We start from the raw sequence: 25,290 nt of genomic DNA on the forward strand, positions 1-25,290 counted from the left end.
TCACGTCCCGGACCCGGTGGCTTAAAACTCACGCCGGGCGCTTGTGCGTGCATGCCCAGGATCCTGAGAGGAGAATGGAAGAGAAGGGATTGTGGCATGGCCATCCCCCCGAGGGGTGATTTCTCGCTTTCTGTCTCTCTGTCTCTCTCTGTATGGCGAGCGCATGCACTCTATAACAAAAAACTCTCAAAAAAAAAGAAAGAAAGGAAGAAAGAAAGGAAGAGCAAAGTCAGCCCTGAGACATCCGTAATGCTGTCTAGGGCAGAGGGCTCCACTGTGTGATTCTTAACTTGTCGCCTTTGAGCCAAGTTTGCAATTTGGTTGGAAAGGATTTTTGCCTGCAGGCTTGGTGAGCAGGCCTAAACCTAGCTTCAATGTCCATAAGGGTGGCTCTGGGTCATTCCACATGCTGTGAACGTGAAGTGGGAGCCACCTCCAGGAGCATTAGGACTGCCCAGGACCTGTGGGTCAGCTGTGAATCCAGGGCTGTCCTGGAACAACATCCGAGTGTCTTGGCTCAAGCGCGTGGCTGACTAGAAGGGTGTTTCTTTGCCTAAGTAATCGTGTTCACTTTCAGGAACCTTGCAGAGAACGCAATCCGGTCTGTGCAGTTCGATGCCTTCGTGAAGATGAAGAACCTCAAAGAGCTGTAAGTACCTGGGGTGCATGGCTCTGATGAACATGGGGGATTTCAGAGGAAGAAACGTCTGTGAGAGCGTTGCGATCTCTGCACAAAGCAGCCCGATCTGTGCGTAGGAGTGTTCGCGAGGTAAATTGTCCTTAGAAACAGTGCCCTGCAGGCTATAGTTAGCTGTCTGCTGCTGTGATTAATCACCCCTTTAATTGTGTCAAGGATGAGTTCCATCTTGGGGTTTGCTTCGGCGAAGGCCTGTGTTAGGAGGACCTTCCCCGGAGAGCACGGTAGGCTATGAGCGAGGCTGAACATCTCCGGGATGCTCAGAGGTGCGGCGCTGCCACCGGGGACTTATACTGTGGACTCTTGGGAGACAAGGGATAGGAGAGCTTGCCTAGCTCCTAGTCTCTGGCAGCAGTGCGGCGAGTCTAGGGACTTGGGTAGCAACACTCACGTCCTTTTCTTTTTCCTGTACGTGGACCTGACTCAGGCCAGTAAGTTCTAGCTGTATGCCAGTTCTTGGAAAGTGTGGCTTTTGGTTCCAGGAAGTGCTAACACAATGGCAGATGCCAGAGGTGGCCTGCTTTGCCTGTCCTTGTCCCTGTCTGTGGCCACTCCTGGCAGCCCCTTCATTTGGGACAGGGAGGGTAGGCATGAGGAAGCAAGGCACAGCCCCTGTGGGGAGAACTGAAGCAGGCAGTGACTTTCCTCCAAGTGAGAAGACCCGCGCGGTCTGGCATTGGCCTCCCGATGAGCTGTGCGTGTGGTCCACAGTGCACACCAGTGTGCAGGTACGCGTGCTGTCCCTGAAGGCCCAGGGTCTCCACGCAGGAGCTCACAGGCTCTGGTAAGGCTGCCCCGCTCTGTGCACACTGCCCTTGTCCACCGTTAGCAGTCCTGCGTCTGTAAGCGCCAGGCGAAAAAGGGATCCTGCAGCTCTTACTCCAGGGAAGGAGAAGAAACAGTCCCAGAACACTTACTTTATTTGTTGTTGTTATTTTTATGCCAGAGAGCACGTGCACACGCCAGAGAGAGCAAGTGAGAGTGCACGTGAGACAGAAAGCCTCCCCAGCGGGACCCTGTCTCACCACAATGCCCTTTCCTCTGTCTCCTTCCTGTCAGGATCCGAGCATGCTAGCATGTGTTTCAAGCTGCCCATGCTGGGATTAGAACCAGTTAGCTGTATGGGATCTGGCTCTCTCCACACGGCACTAACCCTTGTGCTGTACGGTTGGCCCTTAATTTATTTTTAAAGTTTATTTCTTTCATGAGGGGCAGGGATGGAGGGAGATAGAGAGACTGCTCCCCCAGCCTCAGATCATAAGTATGTGCCTGCCCGACATACTTGGGGGAGGGTCTCTAGACATGAACCCGGAACCTTCCCTTCTGGATTTAGAGGCTTAGGCTGATCCCTGGCCTGGGTTTCCCATCGTGACTGCACGTACCCAGCTGTAGTGTGGCTGGCCTGGGGCCTGGTCCTCTGGTGGGAGAAACAGCTAATTCCACTTGGTCACTTTCTGCCCCCACCGGATCAAGGCAGACTGCACTGTGCACTTAGTCATCCTCTGGGTAAATTTCCACAAGCCATGATTAGAAACACACTTGGAGTTGGAATCATGAGATGCGCGAGGTGAGCCAGGCCTGTGAGGACGGCTGGGGGCGGGAGCCTTGGAAGGCCGAGCTGTCAGCAGTGGAGGAGGCCCCGCCTTTGGCTAGTGAAGGAGGCGCAGCCCCGGCTGTCCAGTCCTTTGATCCAACCTTGTCTTTAAAGAAACTTGCGAGTGTGTGCTGGGGAGGGGCCAGGGGTCATTGTCCTTACTGCCACCTGGCAGTTGTCTCTCCACCTGTCCTCTCAGTGCTACCTCGTTTCTCAGGAAGGCCCTCTCTCCCTTCAAGTGCCCGCTGTCTTTCTGGAGCCCAGTCTCCTCTCAGGTGGGCCTCACCATGGAGGAGGTTGGAGGGCCTCAAAGGAGCTGGCCCAGCAAATGCACTGAATGTGTGGAGGGAAGCTTTGCCCTTTCACAGATGTCTGACCGAGGATAAAGGACACATTCGTGTTGCCCAGTTTGTTCTTCTGGTCCCTGTTCCCCGCAGAAGTGCTTACAATCCCACACTGATGGCCCAGCATCCTCCTCTAGGCTTCCCTACGCCACACCCAGGATCTCCTGCCTAGCTCCACAGAAGTGCTGATGTCTTGGGGTTCCTTTGGTTTTTTGCCCCAGCCTTGAAGGGCTCCCAGGCCTGGTACACCCCATCCAGACACCACATAGAGCTCCTTCCTGGGAGCTCCCCTCCCTGTGTGCTGAGTGAGAATCAGCCATTTTCTCCTGGCTGCTGGTACGGCCCTTCTCCCACATACAGGGACTCCCACCAGGCTGGTCCTCCAGGCCTGTCGGGGCAGGTGCTCCTTGCCCATCAAACGCAGGTACTGATTTCAAGGTCTCATGTGGGCGAGCATCCTAGTCATATAAAGGCTTGAAGATACACTATTTTAGTCTTTGGAGAAGCACATCACTAAGTTATTATATTAAATGAAGGTGCTCTTTCCTGTGAATGAGCTGAACAGGAAGGAAAAGCTGATTTTACTAGATTTAGTCAGCCTTGGGTTGTTGGTCTGAAATCTCTCTCTTCTTATTGTTTGACAGATTATCTCCTCTTTAGAAGGCCAAAGTGAAACAGGTAGACAGAAAGCCAGTCTGTTTGGTGGCCGTTGCCGGTTGATGTCAGAGGATGGCAGTGGGCAGGGAGGGAGGTCATGTCTCTCCTGCTGTGGACCTGCATGAGGGTTTCAGAATTTTTCACCAGACTCAGGCCCTTTTTGTTACCGTGTCCCAGAGACAACCCTGTGCATTTGCGTTCACAGCCTTCTCCCTTGTGGGTCGGCCATCTTTCTTCAGCTCACAGCCCCAAGGTCTTCCAGGAACAGGGCAGCTAGACTCTTTGGTTGACTTATCTTGAAGTGACTCCTCGGGAAGGAATGTCCGCTGAGATGGTGATTCTGATTTCTGTTGAAAAAGCTTATCCTCAGTTGCTGAGAAATGAAAAAGAAAATATTCTCTGTTTTAGTTGGAGCCTCACAAATCCAGAGTGGTGCATTCTCATGCTCTCTGGGCAGTGGCAGTTAACCAACAAGCACTATTTAGGGAGCGGAGCTGAATCCTGGCCTCCTGAATGCTGGTGCAGAGATAAACACACACACAAGCGAAGCAGGTTGCCGAGGCTTACACTGGGAAGTAAGAAAACATCCAGCTTTGCCAAAGCAAAACATAACAGCCACATCGAAGGGCCCTACTCAGAACTTGTTGCAGAATTTACATCAAAGGCCCAGATGGAGTTAGGAAGCTCTAAGTAGCGTGTCAGGGAAGTGGGAAGAACCAGAGAGAGGGCAGTGCTCGCTCAGCCTCTGGGGAATGGTACGGGGGCCGGGACAGCTTAAAAGGCATCCCCAGGGTCACATAGGAAGGAGCAGCGTCTGACTCCTGTGGGTCAACTCTAGGTTGTTGCTCTTTCAAGTGTGGACCTGAGGCTAGCAGGCTCGTCCTCACATGGGAGCCCATCAGGCATGCAGAAACTCCGATTTCATTCCTGACTCGGAAGCCACAGGTTATCAGAGTCGCTGCTTAGATAGATACCCTGCTCCAGGTCCCTGGAGAGGAAATGTGAGAATTAGGATTTCCCCGCTCTTTCTTGCTGGCATTAACATCAGAAGCTGATGAGAGGGCGATCGATCACTCGGTACGGGGGCGTACCCCTCCTGCCGTCACACCTTACATGTCAGTCTTGTTTTCCTTTCAGCCACATCAGCAGTGACAGCTTCCTGTGCGACTGCCAGCTGAAGTGGTTCCCCCCGTGGCTAGTGGGCAGGATGCTGCAGTCCTTCGTGACAGCCACCTGTGCCCACCCAGAGTCCCTGAAGGGCCAGAGCATTTTCTCTGTGTCGCCGGAGAGTTTCGTGTGTGGTAAGACCATCTTTGTGTTTTTTTTTCTTTTTTTTTTTTTCCCCCCCCACAAAGGGCAGGGAGGCCAGGAAGAACGCTTCATTATGGGAGTAATTCCTGTGATCAGGGTAAACCCCGACGCATGGGTACAAATCAGCTGCTGGATGCAGTTCATATCCCACTGAAACCACACGTAGCATTTACCGAACAGTCGCCTCATTATGTGGTTCTTGGACTACATGCATTTCATCAGACGGGAGTAGGCGATGGTTCAATTACAGATCAGAGTAATCGTCACAGGAGGACGGGGCTGGTGTTTCAGAAGGGCTCTGATGCCCGGGTCTAGCTGGGAGGCTACTCAGTGAGTGAGGCCAGGCTCTAATGTGTGTTTCTTTCCACCCCAAGAATGAGAGGTTAAACACAGGAAGAACGGGTCTCCAGAGAACAGCTGCTGTAGTAAAAAGGATTCCTTGGTGTTGACTTGCACTGGTGCTTTTTCTCCAAACCACAGAAGTCTGCACTTGCAGCTTTAAATTTTTTCCTTTCTGATTGTCGGAATATAGCTCTTCCCATCTTTGTGACTAAAGGTCTTCAGGATCTGCGTTTGGTTGCAAATAGTATAAAAAAAAAGCTGAACAGCTGAAAAGACACATGCACACGGGCTAGCTCAGAGAGGAATGACCATCCTTACTGTCAGGAAGATCAATAAGAGGAGATGAATTTGTAGTCATTCCTGGTTTTGCTCTAAGCAGGAGTGTACATTTCAGTAGTTTTTAAGTTTTTTGTTTTTGGGGTTTTTTTTTGCTAGTGGGTGTGTGCCTCGCCAGAGACAGACAGAAAATGAGAAATGCAATCCCTTCTCCTCCAGTCTCCTCCCGGGATCTTGGGTGCGTGTACATGCGCATACACACATGCCTGGCATGAGTCTTAAGCGACCAGGGCTGGGACTTGAACTGTGGTTGGCCATGTGGAGTCCAGCGACATAACCTTTATGCCCTTTGCCGGTCCCCAACTCAGTAATTTTTAGGATGTGCAAAACTCGTTATCTAATTGCAGAACATGTTAGTCAAGAAGCCCCATTACTGTTAGGCATTCTATATTCTCCCTGCCCCCAGAGCATTGCACTAACCGATCTACAGTGTGTCTAGGATTTGCCTACTGTGGACATTTAATATAAACGGAACTATTTAATGTATGGTCTTTTGTACATGGTTTCCTCACTTAGCATGTTTTTTAAAGCATGTATGAGTACTTTACCCGTTTTTGGTCGGTAGGCACATATGCGAACCAGGGCGAGAAAGCGACCCCGTCAATGGGAGGTAGTCACACCATAGTCCCTTTCCCCAATTTTTTTTTCATCTGGATTTGGGGGATGCGCGCACACACACCCCGTCAATGGGAGGTAGTCACACCATAGTCCCTTTCCCCAATTTTTTCTCATCTGGATTTGGGGGATGCGTGCACACACACACACACCAGGCATGTTTTGTAAGCCACCAGGGTCGAGAGTCAAACTGTGGTGGACCCTGTGGGATCTGGCACCCACCACACAGGGCTTAACTGCTATGCTTAGGTCTGACTACTGTCCTGTAGTGTGGATGTTCATTTCATCTGTTCATCAGATAACAGACGTTAGGTCGTGCTCATTTTTTTGAATTATGAGGGCAGGGCCAGCAGGTTGCATGGTGGTTATGAATGTTGCTATAAACATTCATGTACAAGTTTTTGTGGGAATTCTTTTCGACCTATACATAGGAGTGGAATTGCTCAGTTGTTAACTCTATATTTAACTTGTAAGGAAATGCCAAACTGTTTCCCAAAGTTACTTCATAGTTTCATACCCCCACCAGCAATGTGTAAAATTTCAGATTCTTCCCATCTTCGTCAGCCCCTGATTATCTCTCTCTCCCACTTTGGGCGTACTCGTGGCTGTGAAGTAGAGTCTTATGGTGGTCTTGATTTCCATTTCCTTAGTGACTAAGGATGTTGAACATGTTTTAATATGCTTATTCATACGTATGAGCGTTTATCTCCTTTGGAAAAAATGGCTATTCAAATAACTTGTCCATGTTTCTTTCTTTTTAACTACTTCTAAGAGTTCTTCATATATTCTGGATACTAGACCCTTATCAGGGATTAATATTAAGATTTGCCAGTATGTGCTGCCAGTCTGAGGGTTGTTTTTCTTTTTTTTTAATGATGAAGTGTAAAACTTTTAAGTACTAGTGTAGTCTAGGTTTTTTTTTTTGTATCATTTGTAATTTTGATACCATTTCTAAGAAAATGTTACCTAAGACAGTCACAAAGATGTACTCCTCTATTTTCTTGGAAGAGTTTTATGATTTTAGCTTTTGCGTAGCTCTGTAATTTTCTTCTTTTTCAAGGTGGTTATGAGTCCCTTGCCACTTCCCAGTAATTTTTTTGATCAGCCTTTCAAATTCTGCAATACAGGAAACTTGGATTTCAATAAGAGATTATACTTACTCCATTTGGAGTAATTTGGACAGTACTGCCTAAATCTTAACAGCATTATTGCCTAACCTATGAACATGGAAGGTCTTTCCTTTTTTTTTTTTTTAATTTCTTTTCACTTTGTTTTGTAGTTTTTAGTATACAATTTTTGCACGTCTGTTAAATTTGTTCCTGGTTATGTTTTATATTATTGTAAATGGAGTCTTGAATTTCATTTTCAGATTTTCACTACTCCAGATAGGCAATTGAATTTTGTATCCTGCAACTCTGTTGACATTTATTCTAATGGATTTTTTTAGTGAATCCCTTAGTACGTTTTTAATATATGATCATCATGTCATTTTTTTTTTTTTGAGAGGTTTTCGCTATAGGGTGTGTGCGCTCACCAGACAGAGACAGAGAGAGACAGAAAGTGAGAAATCACCCCCCAGGGGGGATGGTCACGCCGCAATCCCTTCTCCTCCATTCTCCTCTCGGGATCTTGGGCACGCACGCACACGCGCCTGGCGTGAGTTTTAAGCCACCGGGTCAGGGATGCGAACCACGGTCGACTACATGGGAGTCCAGCAACATAGCCATTACGCTAACTGCCTAATGATCAGGTTCCCTGATCATCATGTCATTTGTGAAACAATAGTTTTACCACAACTTTTCCCATCTGGATTGTTCTCATTTCTTGTTCTTGCCTAATTGCTCTGGCTAACAGCTCCAGTACAGTGAATAAAAGTGATGAGGGTGGGGCCAGCAGGTTGCATGGTGGTTAAGGGTACTGGACTCCCACATGGCTGACCACGGTTCAAGTCTCGGACCTGGTGGCTTGCTTTCCCACTTAATCACTCTCTTTCTGTCTCTGATCAAACTGGAAAATAATAATGATAATAATAATAAATAAAGTTAAATAAAATAATTCTTTAAAAAAAGGTAGTAGATTCTGTCAGATTTTTTTTTCTTGCATCTTTTGAGGAGATCAGATGGAGTTTTTTTCCTTTATTTTATTGATAATGTGCATTACATTGATTTTTGGACTTTAAATCAGCCTTGTTTTCCTGTGATCCATCCAGCTTGCTCGTGGTGCATAATCCCTTTCATATATTTTAGGACTCAGTTTACAAATATTCTGTTGAAGATTTTTGCAGCTGTACTCATAAAGGATATTGTTCTTTAGGGTTTTTTCTGTGAATGAGTTGGTAAGTAGTCCCTTTATTTTTGGAAGTGTTTAGAAAGGGTTAGTAGTAATTCTTTAAATGTTTGATAGAATTCACCATGTAACTATTTGGATCTTGGCTTATCTTTGTAAGAAGTTTCTGAATTACTGATTTAGCCTCTTGACTAGTATCTATTCAGAATTTCTCTTTCTTCTTGAGTTCGGTCTTGTTAGTTTTGTGTAGGAATGAAAATTTCTGTATTTCAGCTATGTTACTTAATTTTGTATGGCATGCAGTTATTTTGCTGTTTCCCATGTTCCTTTTTATTACTGGAAGTTTGGTAGAAGTGTTCCCACTTGCATTCTTGATCTTAGTAATTTTAAACTCCCTCAACCCACCAGTCTAGCAAAAAGGGTTTTGAGGTAGGACCAGCAGTTAGCATAATGGCTATGTCACTGGACTCCCACGTAGTCGACCACGGTTCGCGTCCCGGGAGAACCACTTTTCTATTCTCTCTCATTAGTTCGCACTGTCATCTTTATTTCTTTCCTTCTGCTTTAGGTAAGTCTGTTCTCTTTGTCTAATTTCTTAAAGTAAAAGGTTAGATATTAATTTGATATCTTTAATATAGGTGTTTATCCTACAAATCTATATGTACTGTTTTAATTGCAGTTTGTTTTACGTCATTCGTCTCAAAGTATTGTCTAATTTCTCTAATGTTCTTTGATTTCAGCCTCACAGTACTCTCTTCAGACTTTCTTGTCGGGCAGGTCTGGTAGCAGTAAATTTTCTCTGTATTGTGTTTTTTGTTGTTGATTTTTATTCTTTAAGTTTGAGTATGTTTTAATTCCTCCTATTTTTTTTTAAGTTATTTTTGTTATAGGGTGTGCTCACTCACCAAAGACAGAGAACAAGAATCACCCCCTGGGGAATGGCCACATCCTATCTCCTCCATTCTCCTCGTGGGATCTTGGGTATGCATGTGCACATGCCCAGTCTGATCTTTAAGCCACCGGACCATGGTTGACTACATGGGAGTCCAGTGATGTAACCATTCTGCCATCTGCTGGTCCTCCTCCTCTATTTTTGATGGATGGTTTTGCTGGATACAGAAATCTGAGTCTTTCTTGTACCAATTTGAGTGTATTTCTCTATTGCCTGCCTCTACTTTTGACGAGAAATCAGCTATTAACGTGATAGAGGATCCCCGTATTTGATGAGTTATTTCACTTTGGCTGTTGTCAAAATTCTTTGTCTTTGGCATTTCACACCTTAACTATAATATTTCTGGGTGTCCATCTGAATACCTTTTATTTGGAGTTCCTTAAGCTCCTTAGATGTGTAGATGAATGTTTTCCATTAGATTTGGGAAATTGAGACTATTGTTTATATAACTTTCTCTTTTCCCTTTTTTCTTCATGGACTTCCATTATTTACATGTTCTTACGCTTGTTTTTGTCTCACTGGTCTCCGTGGTTCTGTTCCTTTTTTCCATCCCTTTTCCTTATGGTTAACAGACGGGATAATCTCAGTTGTGTTGCCTCAAATTCACTGATTCTTGATTCTGCCAACTCCATTCTACTGTTGACCCCCTGGGGTGAATTTTCATTTTAATTATCGTACTTATAAGCTCAAATTTATATTTGATCCATTTCTGTAATTTCTGTTTATTGATATTCTCTCGTGTAAGAAAGTATTCTCAGGACCAGCAGATAGTGTAATGGCTATGTCATTCGACTCCCATGTAGTTGACTGCGGTTCAAGTCCTGGACCCACTGGCTTAAACTCAATGGGCATATGTGCATGCGTGCCCAAGATCCCAAGAGAAGAAGAGTGGAGAAGGGACTGTGGTGTGGCCATCCCCCCTGGGGGGTGATTTCTCGCTTTCTATCTCTCTGTCTCTGTCTTTCTAGCTAGCACACACACCCTGTAGCAAAAACCTCTCCAAAAAATAAATTATTCTAATACTTTATTTTAGATGTGGTTTCCTCTTGTTTCTTTGCAAACATGTTAGTAATAGCTGATTTCAAGCCTCTTTGTTTTAAGTTTATTATTATTTTTAATTTGCTATAGGACACATGTGCTCATCAGAGAGAGGGAAGTGGGAAAGCAAGCCATCAGGTCTGGGACTCAAACTGTGATCACCAGTGGGAGTCCAGTGCCTTAACCACCATGCTAGCTGCTTGCCTCCCCCCTCCCCCATGTCTAAGATCTGGGCTTCCTCAGGGAAAGTTTGTTGGCTTTCCCACCCCTGTTCTCTTGAATGTTTTATAATTTTTTGTTAAAAATTAGGGATTTAAAATAAAATACTGTGGAGACCAGCAGATGACATAGAAGGTAGGTCACTGGACTCCCACATGCCCAACCACAGTTCAAGACTCAGGCCCTGGTGGCTTGAAAGTCATGCCAGGTGTGTGTGTACACACATGCATGCACGTGTCCAAGATCTCAGTTAAAGAAGGGACTGTGGCATGGCCATTCCCTCCACCTCCCCAGATGATTCCTCACTTTTCTCTTTCATTGTCTCTGTCTCCCCACGTGCCCTAAGACGAAAACTTCTTTAAAAAAATTCTTAGAAAGTATTGTAGCAACTCTGAAGACGAGTCTCCCTTGACTCCCCCAAGTTTACTGTTAGTTCGTTCTGACTTTTCCTGGACAAAAGCTGTATAGCACCTTTCTCTGTATAGCACCTTCCTGGTTAGCTTGGTGACTAGCTGATGACGGACAGGGAAGTCCTTGTCACGTCAACAAGTAAGTTTCCCATCCTTTACCCAGCATGCACGTGTGCGTATGTGGGGATGAGCCATCCCTTCCTGTTTGTAGAGTCTCTAGTTCAACCATAGGTGAGAAATGACCCTCTGAGGCCTTCCCTGCATTTCCAGGGCTGCGAAGCCCTGCGTATGCATGCAGCTTTCTAGATCCCCAGGAATAGGCTGAATGTTCTCAAAGCCCACTGTCAACATGTATTGATTTTCCTCTGTGTGTTTTTTGGCCAGCTTCTTGTTTACTCTAGTTGGGAGTGTACCTTCAGACTGCCGTGCTGTTCGCCAGTGGCTGCTGGCTGTTCCTGTCAGGTGGTGTGGCATGCCTCCCTTACAGAACAGACTACAGCCAGTGGAAGGAAAGCAAACCCTGTGAATGAGACTTTCCAGGTTGTTCCCATACGGGTCACATGGTGACAGTGATGGATGGTGTTTCTAGGGGATCCAGTCCCATTCTGTTCCCCTCAAAGGTTGCTAGGCTGCTGGATTTGAAGGCTCCCCTGGAGCTGGGGAGAGATAAATAGGACTTAGGATAAGTGAAGCACCACAACACTCACCTTTCTTACCAAGATGTAGCTGTTTCCTTGAATTAGCACCCCAAGGACTGTTGAAAGGCCTTGGCGTTTTAGAATTCTGGGGAAAAAAAGACTTTGATCACCTGTGCTGGTATTTTTATTGTTTTATGGAAGTGCGGGTTTTGTAAGTCTTTATTCTGATGTTCTGGAAGTGCTTCTTCTGGAGTGAGGTATGTGGTAAGGTCTGTGTGGTCGTAACCAGAGGTGCTGACTCTGGGTAGGTATGTCGTGTGTGAAAGTCAGCAGGTAAAACTGGTTGTAGACCTTGCAAGGATACTGTGGGGTGGTCTGATAATTGACTGCTTCGGATTAATTTCTAACCAAGGAGTCTCATTGTAGAAGTGAGCACTGTTATAACAGGATGAACAGTCAGTCATGGTGTCTGCTGGGGCTGACGATGCACAGGGACCATGAAAGATCTGGTTCCTGCTCAGTGTCTGATCCAGTTTCTTAGCTCCAGCAGAAGCTGGTCCGTGTGTACTCACAGCCTGAGTGACTTAATGTTGGCCCTGTTGTTCCCAGATGACTTCCCGAAGCCACAGATCATCACCCAGCCCGAGACGACCATGGCTGTGGCAGGGAAGGATATCCGCTTTACATGCTCAGCCGCCAGCAGCAGCAGCTCACCTATGACCTTTGCCTGGAAGAAGGACAATGAGGTCCTGGCCAACGCCGACATGGAGAACTTCGCTCATGTCCGTGCGCAGGATGGGGAAGTGATGGAGTATACCACCATCCTGCACCTCCGTCGGGTCACTTTTGGGCACGAGGGCCGCTACCAGTGCATCATCACCAACCACTTCGGCTCCACCTACTCACACAAGGCCAGGCTCACAGTGAACGGTATGCAATGTCATCTTGGCGAGGGCACAGGGGCTAAGATGAGATTCCTACTCGTGGTGGCTCTTTCATTTATTCACATAGGAATGACCAAGACAGACTCATGAGTTTCTTTGGGACACAATTACTAAATTATACTGTTCCTTGTGTGTGCCCCAGGGCCAGCTTTGCAGACTGAAGGGTTGTCCTCAATAGTTTGTTTTGGTACCTTTTACAATCAAGGTGTTAAATAGTGGAGCTAAGTGTTATATTTTGATCCATTTATTATCTTCTGTAAAGCCAGGTAGTTGGTTTCCAGGTTCTGAGCATCCCTTGGGGAGGCTGCTTCTCTTTGTATAGATGGCACAGCCTTGGGGCCAAGTCCCCACCAGTCCAGCTGTGGTGAAGCGCAGAGCTGGGGTGTGCACCTGGCCTGACATGCCACGTATTGGGTGGGCTGTAAGTAGCCTCGGAGCCTGTCAAGGTGACTTTTTTTCAGGGCTTCTGTTGGTTGTCATGTGTGGGGTCGAGAGGGGAGAGGGCAGCAACTATAGTAGTTAACCGTCCCCACCCCAGTAACCCAGCATGTGTCCTGATTACTGGACCTCTAATCCGAAGAGCTGGTTCATGGGCAGTCTGCAGTGCTGGATCCATTATGCTCCTTGGGCTCCATGGACCACAGAACACCCATCTAGCAGACTCTGGCTGTGTTGTCTTCACTGGCTCTCAGGACCCCCTCACTGCACCTTAGAGATTCGGTGAACTGGTAGACTGTCTTCTAGAGCTGCCTGGACAGGAACTGTGGTGAAGCCTGACACGTGGGGTGTTTGCTGCCACTGTCGGGTGCAGGTCTCCAGGCGACTTTGGCTGCATGCTCCCTGCCGTGTGTGTGCACATGCACGGCCCTCCCACACTTGTCCCAATCAGGTCTCTTCGGTAGAGGAAATATGTGATAAGAGGCCTTACCTCTGAGGGGATTATGGCCAGCCCATAATGTACAAGAAAAAACAATGGGAAGTTCCACTTGTGGTGGGAGCAGCGGGGGTCCATGGAAACCCACGGCTGCTCTTCCACAGGGGGCAGCAGGAGGTGGGGAGGAGGTGAACCAACCACCAGGCACAGTGCCAGAGGCTGAGGGCTTTCTTGGCTCTGCCTCTACTGTCCGATAACCCCACCTTGTCTGTATTTTTTCAGTGTTGCCATCTTTCACCAAAATGCCCCATGACATCGCCATCCGGACTGGCACCATGGCCCGCCTTGAGTGTGCCGCGACTGGCCACCCCAATCCCCAGATTGCCTGGCAGAAGGATGGAGGCACAGACTTCCCTGCTGCTCGTGAGCGACGCATGCACGTCATGCCGGATGACGACGTGTTCTTCATCACTGACGTGAAGATAGATGACATGGGGGTTTACAGCTGTACTGCCCAGAACTCGGCCGGCTCCATTTCAGCTAATGCCACCCTGACTGTCTTAGGTTCGCTCTGTGTGTGTGTGTGTGTGTGTGTACACGCGAGAGGGAAAGACTCATAAATGTCACAATTACCTAGAGGCAAGGCTCTCAAACTGCTCATAGCTCAGGGTCATGGGCTTTTATTACTTGGTCTAAAACTTTGGGCTGCTTTCTAATTTTTTTTTTGAATAGTCATTCCATTGTTTAAAAAAAAAAGTGGATAAATTAACAAGAAAAATATTAGTGAATTAAGAGAGTGCGCACAGAGCACTAGGTAGAACTGCCCTCTGAGTCGGGTAGGATGAGTATAGTCCTGGTCGAGAATAGGGACAGAGGTCTGTCACCGGGCAGTTGGGGAACAGTGGGGGCTTCTGTGGCCGGGGTCGGTTCCTTCTTGTTGAACCCCGCCCCTACAGTGGAAACGTTCCGGCCATGGTCAGAGGATTTGGAAAGGCTTGCCATTGATAAATGATCTCGGGTGGCATTCCAGTGCTGCATTTGTCCCTTGTCGAGAAGACAAGGCAGATCTGTGGCCGTGAATAACTTCCGGGTTTCTGCGGACTTCTTGCAGAGACCCCGTCCTTAGTGGTGCCCTTGGAAGACCGTGTGGTGTCTATGGGAGAAACGGTGGCCCTCCAGTGCAAGGCAACCGGGAGCCCTCAGCCCCGCATCACTTGGCTCAAGGGAGACCTCCCACTGAGCCTCACCGAGCGCCATCACTTCACCCCTGGCAACCAGCTGCTTGTCGTTCAGAACGTGGTGGCCGAGGACGCGGGCCAGTACACCTGCGAGATGTCCAACGCCCTAGGCACGGAGCGTGCACACAGCCAGCTGAGCATCTTGCCCACCGCTGGCTGCAGGAAGGACGGGACCACCGTGGGCATCTTCACTATCGCCGTGGTGTGCAGCATCGTCCTGACCTCGCTGGTCTGGGTGTGCATCATCTACCAGACCAGGAAGAAGAGCGAGGAGTACAGCGTCACCAACACCGGTAGGTGCTGTGGGCACTGGCGAAAGAGGCCAATGCCAGGGGCTTTCCCCTGCATCTCACAACCCTCAGACTGCTGGGAATATGGAGTCATCCTGGAAGCTGAGGCTTTACTCCTGATGATAGTGTTTTAACTTTTGGGAATATAACATCCTATGGGAATACTCTGAATCAGGAGGACGTGATGAACTCTGCAGTTCTGACTCAGACGCATCCTGCCTAGGCACCTGCTGTCGTACGGGTGGACTGCTCTTCGCAGTCACTGTGGTCTTAGACAACTGACTGCCCTGCTTTTTACACACGGTGGTCAGTAAGGCTCCCCAGGTGCCAGGAGGGCGCCTTGCATCTGTGGACTCTACTGCCTTGGTGGATGTTGGGGGAGAAGGGGCAGATCTTGGTTCTAAGTCTGACAAGGGACGTGTGTCTGCATTGCTTGTAAGACCATTGTCCTGTCTCCTTACAGATGAAACCATTGTGCCACCAGATGTTCCAAGTTACCTCTCTTCTCAAGGCACCCTTTCTGACCGACAGGAAACTGTGGTTAGGACTGAGGGAAGCCATCAGGCCAATGGGCACATTGAGAGCAACGGTAAGGCCTCTTTCCCAATGAAGCAGAGCTCTGGTGTGACTTTTCCACCTTCAGCTCCTTCCCAAGCCAGGTGCCTCATGTTGCTGGACTGGGAAGTGGTGTGACCAGTCTTCTCTTGTGTCTTGGACTTAATTGGTGCAGGTTCCAAAAATCTTGTCATGATGCTGGCCTAGCATTCCCGGTTAGGCTAAGGCAGTATTTCCTGCCTTCCGTAATGGCTACAAAGGACAGTTCGGGCCCTTTGAAATATGAAAAGTAACCTGTGTGTACAGGGTAAGTGTTGGCTCTGCTCTGCCATCCAGCCTCACTGTAGAAAGCTCTTCTAGAGCGAACTACTTCAGACAGTGGGGGAGTCAGTGCACTTGCCTGGCGTTGTAAAGGTTAGCTTTCCAGGAGCTACACGCTGGGCCTGGCTCCCAAGGCTCCCAAGCCTGGCTGCCAGGAAGATGAGAGCTGAAAATGTTTCTCCTTGTTGGATCGCTTACTTAGCTCACCAATCTGCCCCTCTAAAAACTGACTGTGTTCTAGGAGCTTTGTATGTCACCTTCCTAAGACGCGACATGCTAGGCTCAGCATGTCTAATGCTCACCATCTATTGCAGGTGTGTGTCTGAGGGATGTGGGCCTTTTCCCCGAGGCCGAAGCTCACGGCATTGCATGCAGGCCACCAAAGCTCTGCGTTGGATATAACAGAGAGCCCTGGAAAACGGTGGAGAAAGCCAGCGGGACAGCTGGGCCGCATAAGATGGGTATGAGGTGCTTTCATCAGGACAGATATCAGGACAAGTCGTTTCTGAATTAGAAATTTCTGTTGACCTTTAACCAAGTGAAAGGGAAAAAGACTCATTGGTCTATGCATTCTCTCCAAAATGTGAAGAAGCTGTGGCCTCGGCCTCTTTTTTTTTTTTTGAGAGATTTTCACTGTAGGGCGCGTGCGCTCGCCAGACAGAGAGAGACAGAAACAGAAAAAATCAAATCACCCCCCGGGGGGATGGTCACGCCACAATCCCTTCTCTTCCATTCTCTGTAGGGCGCGTGCGCTCGCCAGACAGAGAGAGAGAGACACAGAGACAGAAAGCGAGAAATCACCCCCCAGAGGGGATGGTCACGCCGCAATCCCTTCTCCTCCATTCTCCTCTTGGGATCTTGGGCACGCACGCACACGCGCCCGGCGTGAGTTTTAAGCCACCGGGTCCGGGACGCGAACCGCGGTCGACTATGTGGGAGTCCAGCGACATAGCCATTACGCTAACTGCTGGTTCCCGGCCTCTTTTATTTTTATGGTAGGGCTTCTCTCAAGTAAATATGAGACTTGCTTGAGTTTTCTAGATTTCTAGGTACCTTAAGGGTCTAGGGCCACATAAATGTAGAGTTTTTAGCCTTTTCACCAGGGCTATTTTGAAGCTATACCTAACACAGCAGAATACCTGAAATAAGATTTTTTTTAATCCCATGATCCAAGTAGTCTGTGTTCTTCGAATACAAAATTAACTTGATCTGGAATGTGTTCATTTTCTGTGAACCACTTTGGCAAGAACAGGAGTACTTACACAGTCTGTCCCATGTGTGGAGACTCAGTAATCTGTCTTTGGCTCTACCCTTCAGAACATAGTGGCCCGGGTGTACGCGGGGACTGCAACACTGACACGGACAGTTACTCCAAGGAGCAAGCCACCTACCCTCAATCTGTGCCTGGAGACAGCATACAGCCAAATACACTAAGTGGCCAGGACCCCAGTCAGAGTGACCGAGGACATCTTCCACCTCATCAGAGCAGTGGGGTCGTTGACAGGTCTCACACTGACTGCAGAGGGTCCCTGTACCCCAGTAACCACGATAGAATGCTGACACCCTTGAAGAAAAAGCCAGTGGCATCTCTTGATGAAAAAGGTGACCTTTTATTGTGTTCTGAGGAGTCCTCCTCGGTGGTCATGCTGCTGTGTCTGACATGCCCTCTTTTTTCCCATAGGGGACTCATCCTGGACTTTAGCCAGGCTGTATGACCTGGACTGTACAGATCTGCAGCCTTCAGCCGCAGCCCCGTCCGGCAGCCCCAAGCTCCCAGGAGTTGCCTCGGACTTTCCTGCCATCCGCACTGAGGTCCAGCACCTGCTGGCTTCCAGTGGCCACCTTCCCAAGGCACACGACTCCAGTGTGGAGTCCACACCACCGACAGGGCAGCTCGCTGGGACACAGAGGGTGCCACTGCTGTTGGCACCGAAAAGCTAGGCTTTATCTACCTCAGCTCTTGTCGTGTTGGTCTCTACGGGGAAGAGGTAGAGGCTGTGAGGAAGCTTGGGTTCAAGCGTCGCTGATTTGTATATAGTTTTAACTTCCATGTGGAGTACCAGTCGTTCAAAGGACTTGCATCTGAAGCACAGAAATGCAAGATTCTATTTGTGTACAAAGGCTGAAAAGTATTTGATACCATTGTACATAAGAGTTTTCAGAGATTTCATATATATTATATATCTTTTACAGAGGCTATTTTAATCTTTAGTGCATGGTTAACAAAAAAAATTACACAATTTTGACATTATTTTTCATATCAGGTTGCTGTTGGGGTGGGGGGGGATTAGTCCTGGTGCCTTAACTCATGGCTGGAGTCTACAGAGGTTAAACCACCTTTGTTCCTAGGAGTTGCCAGTGGGTAGAAAGTTCCTGTATTTGGTGTGGACTTTATAAAACAGACGCCCTAGGCTGCTTTAACTTGGAGGTCTCATTTGTGGTACCAGTGACATCCTGGCTGACCAGCATGGGACCCTGGGCTGCAGCTGTCATCCACCTGCAGTGAGTGACTTTTTCTTCTAGACTGAGCTCCTTCCCTTAAGGAGTAGAATGAGCAGGTGGTTGGTCCACCCCAGGCAACTGCTTGGAACAAGCAAGCACACTGCCCTTCCTTTTTTTGAAGCTTGTGTTACGATGAAAAGCAAAGAGGCTCTTAATTAAGGTAAAGGCTGCTGGTATTGGTTCCTGTGGATTTTTCAATAGTGATGTTTTAGTTCTGCCAGTACGACAGATGACAGATGTTACATTGGCCTTAGGAGACGGTAACATTTTTTACTTTTCAGGGGTAGCTTGCTTCTACTGAGGACCCAGAGCAGGCCTGTGCACAGGCGGGGCTGGGCTCGGACTGTTCACGCTTAGCCCGTAACCTGGGTTCTGGGTATATTTGCACTTTTGAGACCTGCAGCTAACCATCTTGTAGAGTGCCAATGCATAATTCTGTAAAAATTACATCAAAACAAGGTCCTTACAATCTCAGAAAGCAAGTTCCTTTGGCTACAAGCTAAAGGGAGTATTGACAAAATGGTTACCTGTGTTCACTTCCTGTCAGGTGTCAGCGCTGCTCCAGAGGGTGAGCAGTGAAATTTGTTGAACAGTTAACTGGTTAATGTTACTTCCACAAAATATGTGAATTTGCTGCTTCTGAGAGGCAATGTGAAAGAGGAAGTATTACTTTTATGTACAAAGTTATTTATTTATAGAAATTTTGGTACAGTGTACATTGAAAAACATGTAAAATATTGAAGTGTCTAACAAATGCCATTGAAGTGTCTTTAATAAAGGTTCATTTATAAATGTTAAGTGTATGGTTGTGGCCATTTTTCCTAACTTTAACCAGCATGTCTTCCTATTTAATTAGAGATGCTCTAAGAAATGCAGTCATTCTGCCTTTAATTATCTTTTTCCCTGAATTAGGCTAAGCAGACTCATAGCATTCCTCCAGGGAAGACATACACTTCTGGATTCCTGAGATTGCACTCTGAATTTTTCTACACCTGGAGCTTGTTAGTCAAGCTCCAAATCTCCAAATGCAGCAACCTTTAACACCGAGCTTGAAACTCCGGACAACAATCTTACTGCAGGGAGGCAGTGCAGTTTCCAAAGCTGGCCCAGGCTGCCCCATCAGCCGAAGACGGAAAAGAGGACGTAGCTACTCCAGGGGACCCACCATGCCCTCCTCCCGAGGCGAGCTGGGCCCCCCTAGGCTCTTGGGTCCTTGGACACTTCTCTGTAAAATAACATGATTTTGTTTTTATAGGTGAACTCTGAGGGGAATTGAAAACAGACTGGTTACCCAGAAAGAATGCTTGCTATGTACCTGTAGTTCATTCTGTTTAAACAAAGCAACTTTACACAATAGGCATTAACCCAGGGCAGAAACACCCACATATTCTACTTTCCCCCAAGTCTAGCCACTCTTCACAAAAGCTTGCCTTCTGACTCCAATGCTAGGTGGCAGGACCTGGGACGAGCCCACAGAACAAATGAAAGCTCCGAAGATCTGGGTGGTGTTCAGATGGCCAAACAGCTGCTCCCTGGAAGCGAGGGGTCTCCTGGCAGCTGCCTTTCCTGACGGGCATGGACCCGAGGCTGTCTCTGCTTCACGGACTCTGTCTGCTAACTTTTAGCAAGAAGCTGTGTGTTTGGTCATAAGCACCCAGAAAGATGAAACCTCCCAGACTGATTGCTGCCATTCGAGGGAAGACACCTGCAAATAATCTAGAGGGGGGAAGAAAAGAAATTTGTGTTATTAAAAAAAAAAAAAAAAAGCTACATTCCAGCGCCCACAGCGTGCTCAACACACCATGCTCATTAAGCCCCACGCAGAACACACCATGTGCATTTTCCTTCTAGGTGGCACTGAATTACATTCCCAAGGAGGCGTGTGGAAGGCCGAGCCCAGCTGTGTGCTGGCTCAAGTGCCTAAATACCAAGCAGCTACCAAGCAGCTCGCTTGTGAGCACTCAAATGAAGGCAAGGGATGATTCTGTCCCAGCAAGTTCTCTAACACTTTTGGTCCATTTTTTTTCTTTTAGAGACAATAGAGGGGAACAACAGGTGGCGTAGTGGTCAAGGTGCTAGACTTCCACATGGTTGACTGCGGTTTGAGTCTCAGACCTGGCAACTTAAAACATGCCCCAAATCCCAAGAGAATACAGGATTGTACCGTGGCCATCCCCCGCTGTGAGGGGGGGTGATTTCATGATTTCTCACTTTCCCCGTCCGTCGCTCTCCAGTCAGCACATAATGCCCTCTAGCAAAAAAAACTCTAAATAAAAATAGACAACAGGAGTGACTTTAAAAAAAAAAAAGTTTAATTTCATTCATTCGCTCATTCATTTTAATTTGACCAGAGAGAGAGCGAGCCACCAGGTCCAGGACTTGAATCGTGGTCAACTACGTGGGAGTGTCCAGCACCTTAACCACCACACCATTTGCCAGTTCCCGACTTTGCTTTTTTAAAGGAGACACAGGCTGAGTCGTGGGTGAGGCTGGAAGGCCCTTCCCAGCCTTGCCTTCTCAGATGGTCTCTGTTAGTCCAGTTCCTGCTCCTGGTGACCGTCATACTCTGTCCTCAAGACCCACAAATGTGAAGCCACAATGAGGAGTTGAATCTCCGTGGAGTCCCTGTTTTCTTTTCCTCTCTAGTGGAGGACATAAAAGGCAAACGGGCTGGGAAGAGAGAGTGCCTCCACAGGTTCTCAGTCCCTGATGCTTCTGAAGGAACTTCACCGTAACTACAGAAATGCCAAGTACAAGAACAGAGGCAGGAAGTGTAAACTGGAGTCTGCCTTTAAACAGATGTTCATCATGGCATCGATGAAAAAGAAACACTGCAAATGACCTAGCTCTGGCAGTATCCAGTTTAAATAACATGACCAGGCAGCTGGGAAGAACACAGCCGTCCATAGGCACCAACGGAAACATGTACGAGAGAGGGACCAGAGCGGTATGGACAGCAGCACGTGTTTGCACAACCTGGGAGGGATGTGCCCTAGACTGACGGCTGTTCTCACTGCCAGCAGGATCCCAAGACAGTCCCTGCCTGTCCCACTGTCGTGTTGAACATTCTCACCAAGAATATTGGGTGTGCAAGCAGAAAGTCGGGACGGGTGGACACACGTGAGAAGCCTTTGGATCAGGTCTAGGGAGGAAAACTGAAAATGATCAGGTTATGCCAGCAGCAGGTGTATGTCCTTTAAGAAATGGCCAGATCTCTGTGCAAGCAAACGGCTCAGAGAGAGCCCAGCAAGAGGACATGCCAGCTACCTGTGCAGAGGCTGCTTCCCTCCTGACGACCTGCTACGCTACTGAGGAGATGCAGGAACACAGGACAGTCTGGTAGGGCCCTTGGCCAACAAAGGATTTAAATCATGAAAGTCCTGCACAACCTTTTTCTAGCCAAGAAATAACAAAATTCTAGAGAAGACTAAAAAAAATTGAGAGAAAAAGTTGTTCAGTTCGACTCTGTGTAAATTGTTCTTGCATGAGGTGGCCAGCGAGGGCAGAAACTTGAAGTTCTGCATCGAGGCCACAGTGTCCTTGGCCAAGAGAACAGATGGATCTCCTGCCCCTGCCTTGGAGAGGGAGGATGCCGGCAGGGCAGTCAGGCCGAGGGCGGTGGAAGAGCACTCTGGCTGCTGAGTCCTCCCTCTCCTCCTCCCTCCTTTTCTCTCTCACTTCAGAAAGCTGCTGGCTTGCTCAGCTTCTACCACTGAGCTCAGCTGCTCCTGGCAAAAAGCAGATGGATTTAGTTTATGGTTTCCCTGGATGACAGTGGCTCTATTAGCATAATTACAGCCTAGCAGTAAACGCAGGCAGTGCCAGAGCACGGGTGAGACTGCAGGTGTGAGACAGGGAGCAGAAGGCTCAGAGGGATGCTCATGACAAGAGCAGTACCCACATAAAGGGCATGGGCCAGAAAAACAAAAAGTTGGTTGATTAACAGAAGAAAAGCAGGAAGGACAGTCGAGGATGCAGATTTCTCGTCCACTTTCTGGCTACTGCACTGACTGCGTGCCTGGCACCTTTCTTGCCAGGAAGCCTGTTTGGACCACAGAGACAACAGCAGGCACCATGTGCGTTCACCCTAAGAGTGTGACACTGCTCTGTTAGAGGGTGGAGAGGCTCAAACCCTTGGTAAACCTAGAATGTGGTCGGGGAACGAGACGGAGACCTCAACCTCTGAGAACCTTCAGGATTTTCTAGGGTACTGTTCAGAACAGCTGCCCAGGTTTGGACGAGGTTTACTGGTTTTGTATTGAGTTAGCATTTTTGGTCATGCTACTTTTTATCCTCTATCAAATTTTAAAAGAGGATACATTTAGCATTATTTTTGAGAGGTATTTTTGACAGGGTGTCACTTCGTGATCCTCCTGGCCCAACCTCCAGGTAGCTAAGACCACTGGCAGCACTGCACCTGGCCTGTTTGGGGACCGGGAGTCCGACCCGGGCCTCCCACACAGCACTAAGCAATATGCCATGGCACCTCCTACTTGTGCCGCTGGGGCTAGACCAAACTCTCATTTCTTAAGTGGCCATCTTTGCTGCCTAGAGTACTCATCCATACTTAACTAAAGCCCAAGGCCTAAGAGACTTTCAGAAGTAACCACAGAATCCACATTGCCTTTTTAGGGCTGACAGTGGGGACAGAAAACAGAATTGGGACCTTTGCCCATTTGTGACACTCCTCTGCCTGTGATTCAGGCACTACTTAGCTTTATGTAAGGCCCGTGCCACAACTGGGACAGGGAAGACTGGTCTCCAGCTCTCTGCTCTGGGCGGTTCCGTTTTGCCAGGTGATCACCCACCGTCACTTCTCACCACTCGCTCGGGCCGGTAGACTGCAGCTTGACACAGATCCCACAGATCTCAGGTTGACAGCAGAGATTTGGCCAACAGGTGCCACAGAACCAAATGGGAACTGTATCAGAGTAAGCACAATGGTGGCATTCGGCACGTGACCTTATGATCTCTAAGACCTACTACGTGCACCTCTGTGTATGTGGCCCAGTCAGTATTTGAAACAGCAGACTCTTGTACTGCCACATCCTAACTGGCATCAAAGCTGCTACCTTCTCCGCACACCATCGCTTTGTTCCTGGTTTCAGGACAGACAAGCCTCAGACAGGAGCCTCCATCTCGTTCACTCACCATCCATCAGCCACGCATGGCTGACTTGTGACACAGAGGCCAGCGCTCTGCCCTCCTGTGCCCCTGCTGGACATCAATCAGCAGCAGCAACTTTCTGCCACACAGTCCTTGTCTCAGTGCCACTGTGTCCTTCAGGCAGCCAGTCTCAACCCCTGAGAGCTGTCACACTCGAGACCATCCAGAGTCCCTTGCTTTCCTACCTTCTGGTTGGACACTGGATCAAGGATGGGGCTGCTCTCCTGCAAAGACCATAGCTGGCTAGAACATCGCGTCAGGATGACTGTGCAGCCTGAGCCTGCATATGCAACATCGGACAGAACCTTACATGGTCTAAAGACAGAGCCCCCAACAAGAACACGAGCAGAAGGAAGGGAAGGCAGCTGAGCATCTGCTCGTCCTTACCCTGCCAGCCCGTGCGACCGCCAGACCTCGTGCAGGGCGGAGAGCACACTCCCACCAGCAGCGCTGGAACCGGCCTGCATGAAAACACCAAGGGGAAATCCGTCATCTCTGAGTTCCCCGCACCTCAGCGGAGTCGCATCTCACAGTGAGGTAGGGGCTGTTTCTCAGGATCAGGACCTGGATCTGGCCCTGCCAGAAATACACATTCAGACACGCAGGCAAGCAGTGACATGGCCCAGGCGTCACACAGGATAGCTGCCTCCCACAGCTCACCCAAAGCACTGACACGCAACCATTTAATAGGAAGGACTGACGGCGGTGCAGACGGACTGGGGAAGATGGGCACTGGTCGGTATAAACAGTACAACCACAACGTGCCTGAGTAGCTAACAAGCACATCGAATAAACGTCGTCGGTTTGGTCCTGTAACTACATACCGAGAGTCTGCCCGCATTTGTTCTACTTTTCTAAGAAGATGGGAGGTTGGTTGGTTTGTTTTGGTCTAGATATGTGTCTGATGTGCCTTGAACTTTGTTTCTAGCTTTTTAAAAAAAAATTTTCTTCCAGACAAAAGTGTTTGATAGTTCTGACAACTAAGCTTAGCTGGTTAAAACCAAGCATGACGTAATCGAGCCCACTGCCTACCTGCCATGTGGCATGGAGCTAATCGACCTCTCTGGGCCTCAGGTTTGTCACCAGGAAAAAGATCTGAAAATGAGAGGGAGGCAGACGTCCTAGTCCCCTTGCTGACCCGATGTAGGTGAAGTGATCTTTGAAATAGTAAAAGGCTCCCTAGATACCAGTCCCAGTGATTACGGTGGAGACTACTCTGGTGCTCAGTTTCACTAGTGGTTCCCCAGGCACGTAAAGGCGACGTCACCCGTAGGGGCGGGACCACTGTCCATCACTTCAGGTACACCTTAACCCCTGACACTAAGGGGTGGAAGCATCTGTCAAGGACACACCACGTGTCTCACCACTTACCTTTGCCAGCATAATTCTGGTCTTGGCCACATCCAGAGGTGTGGTGACCGCAGCTGCGAATCCACCTGTGCACAAGACACATGAGATTGTTTACCATGTCATAATCATGTGCATTTTATGATTCCTCTTCATTTGGCCCCACCCACTTCGACATCATTACTTCCACCTGCCTGGCTCAGGAAGATGGACACACGCAAAGTCTGCACCCACAAGCGTCCTTTCTTTTGCACTGATGCGGAACTGCATATGTGAAAGGGTTTCAGATCTTTACTCAGGTGAAAAACGAGGCCCTACAACGTAACTTGTTTTTACACAAACTAGCAAATAAATCTGAGTATATACCTGATGTGCATGGGGACTTCAAGAAGTTCACGGGGAATGGAATTAAAGGATGAGTTTATTTAGGTGCAAAAATTTGAACCCCAATTTTTCCCCTATAGCCTGCATTTCCCACGAACTTTCTGAAGCCCTTTCACAAGTATTTATGGACAAGCTCATGGCTCCCGTTGACTCCCAGAGGAGTGGAGTCACCCGTGTCTGTGGCCACTGTTCTGTTTTTGTTTGTTTGTTTTTTTTTTTTTTTTTTAGGG

The 25,290-nt window shown here is 48.2% G+C and overlaps 2 protein-coding genes across 7 annotated transcripts in view; one reads left to right on the forward strand and one right to left on the reverse strand.

The window, feature by feature from the left end:
* LRIG1 (leucine rich repeats and immunoglobulin like domains 1) overlaps positions 1-18,064 on the forward strand; it is a gene marked incomplete in the record, with an annotated part of 137,400 nt that extends 119,336 nt beyond the window's left edge. The window contains 9 exon segments of the mRNA XM_014592355.2: positions 578-649; positions 4,430-4,593; positions 12,049-12,369; positions 13,540-13,821; positions 14,369-14,788; positions 15,249-15,374; positions 15,976-16,122; positions 16,979-17,263; positions 17,343-18,064. Of these exon segments, the coding sequence (XP_014447841.1) occupies positions 578-649; positions 4,430-4,593; positions 12,049-12,369; positions 13,540-13,821; positions 14,369-14,788; positions 15,249-15,374; positions 15,976-16,122; positions 16,979-17,263; positions 17,343-17,602 (2,077 nt within the window).
* A 25-nt stretch (positions 18,065-18,089) lies between these two features.
* SLC25A26 (solute carrier family 25 member 26) overlaps positions 18,090-25,290 on the reverse strand; it is a 161,285-nt gene continuing 154,084 nt past the window's right edge. For 4 of the 6 annotated variants that reach the window (XM_027776561.1, XM_006160366.3, XM_006160367.3 and 1 more), the window contains 3 exons: positions 24,701-24,765; positions 23,717-23,790; positions 19,465-19,879 (listed from right to left, as the gene is read on the reverse strand). In XM_027776561.1, the coding sequence (XP_027632362.1) occupies positions 19,762-19,879; positions 23,717-23,790; positions 24,701-24,765 (257 nt within the window). In that variant the 3' untranslated portion in view covers positions 19,465-19,761. Of the gene's footprint in view, positions 18,803-19,464; positions 19,880-20,569; positions 23,085-23,716; positions 23,791-24,700; positions 24,766-25,290 lie in introns of those variants that run through there. The other 2 variants (XM_027776559.1, XM_027776558.1) reach the window with 2 other exon arrangements.

The sequence above is a fragment of the Tupaia chinensis genome, unplaced genomic scaffold (assembly GCF_000334495.1).
Source record: "Tupaia chinensis unplaced genomic scaffold, TupChi_1.0 Scaffold000682_1, whole genome shotgun sequence".
NCBI classification, from domain to species: domain Eukaryota; kingdom Metazoa; phylum Chordata; class Mammalia; order Scandentia; family Tupaiidae; genus Tupaia; species Tupaia belangeri.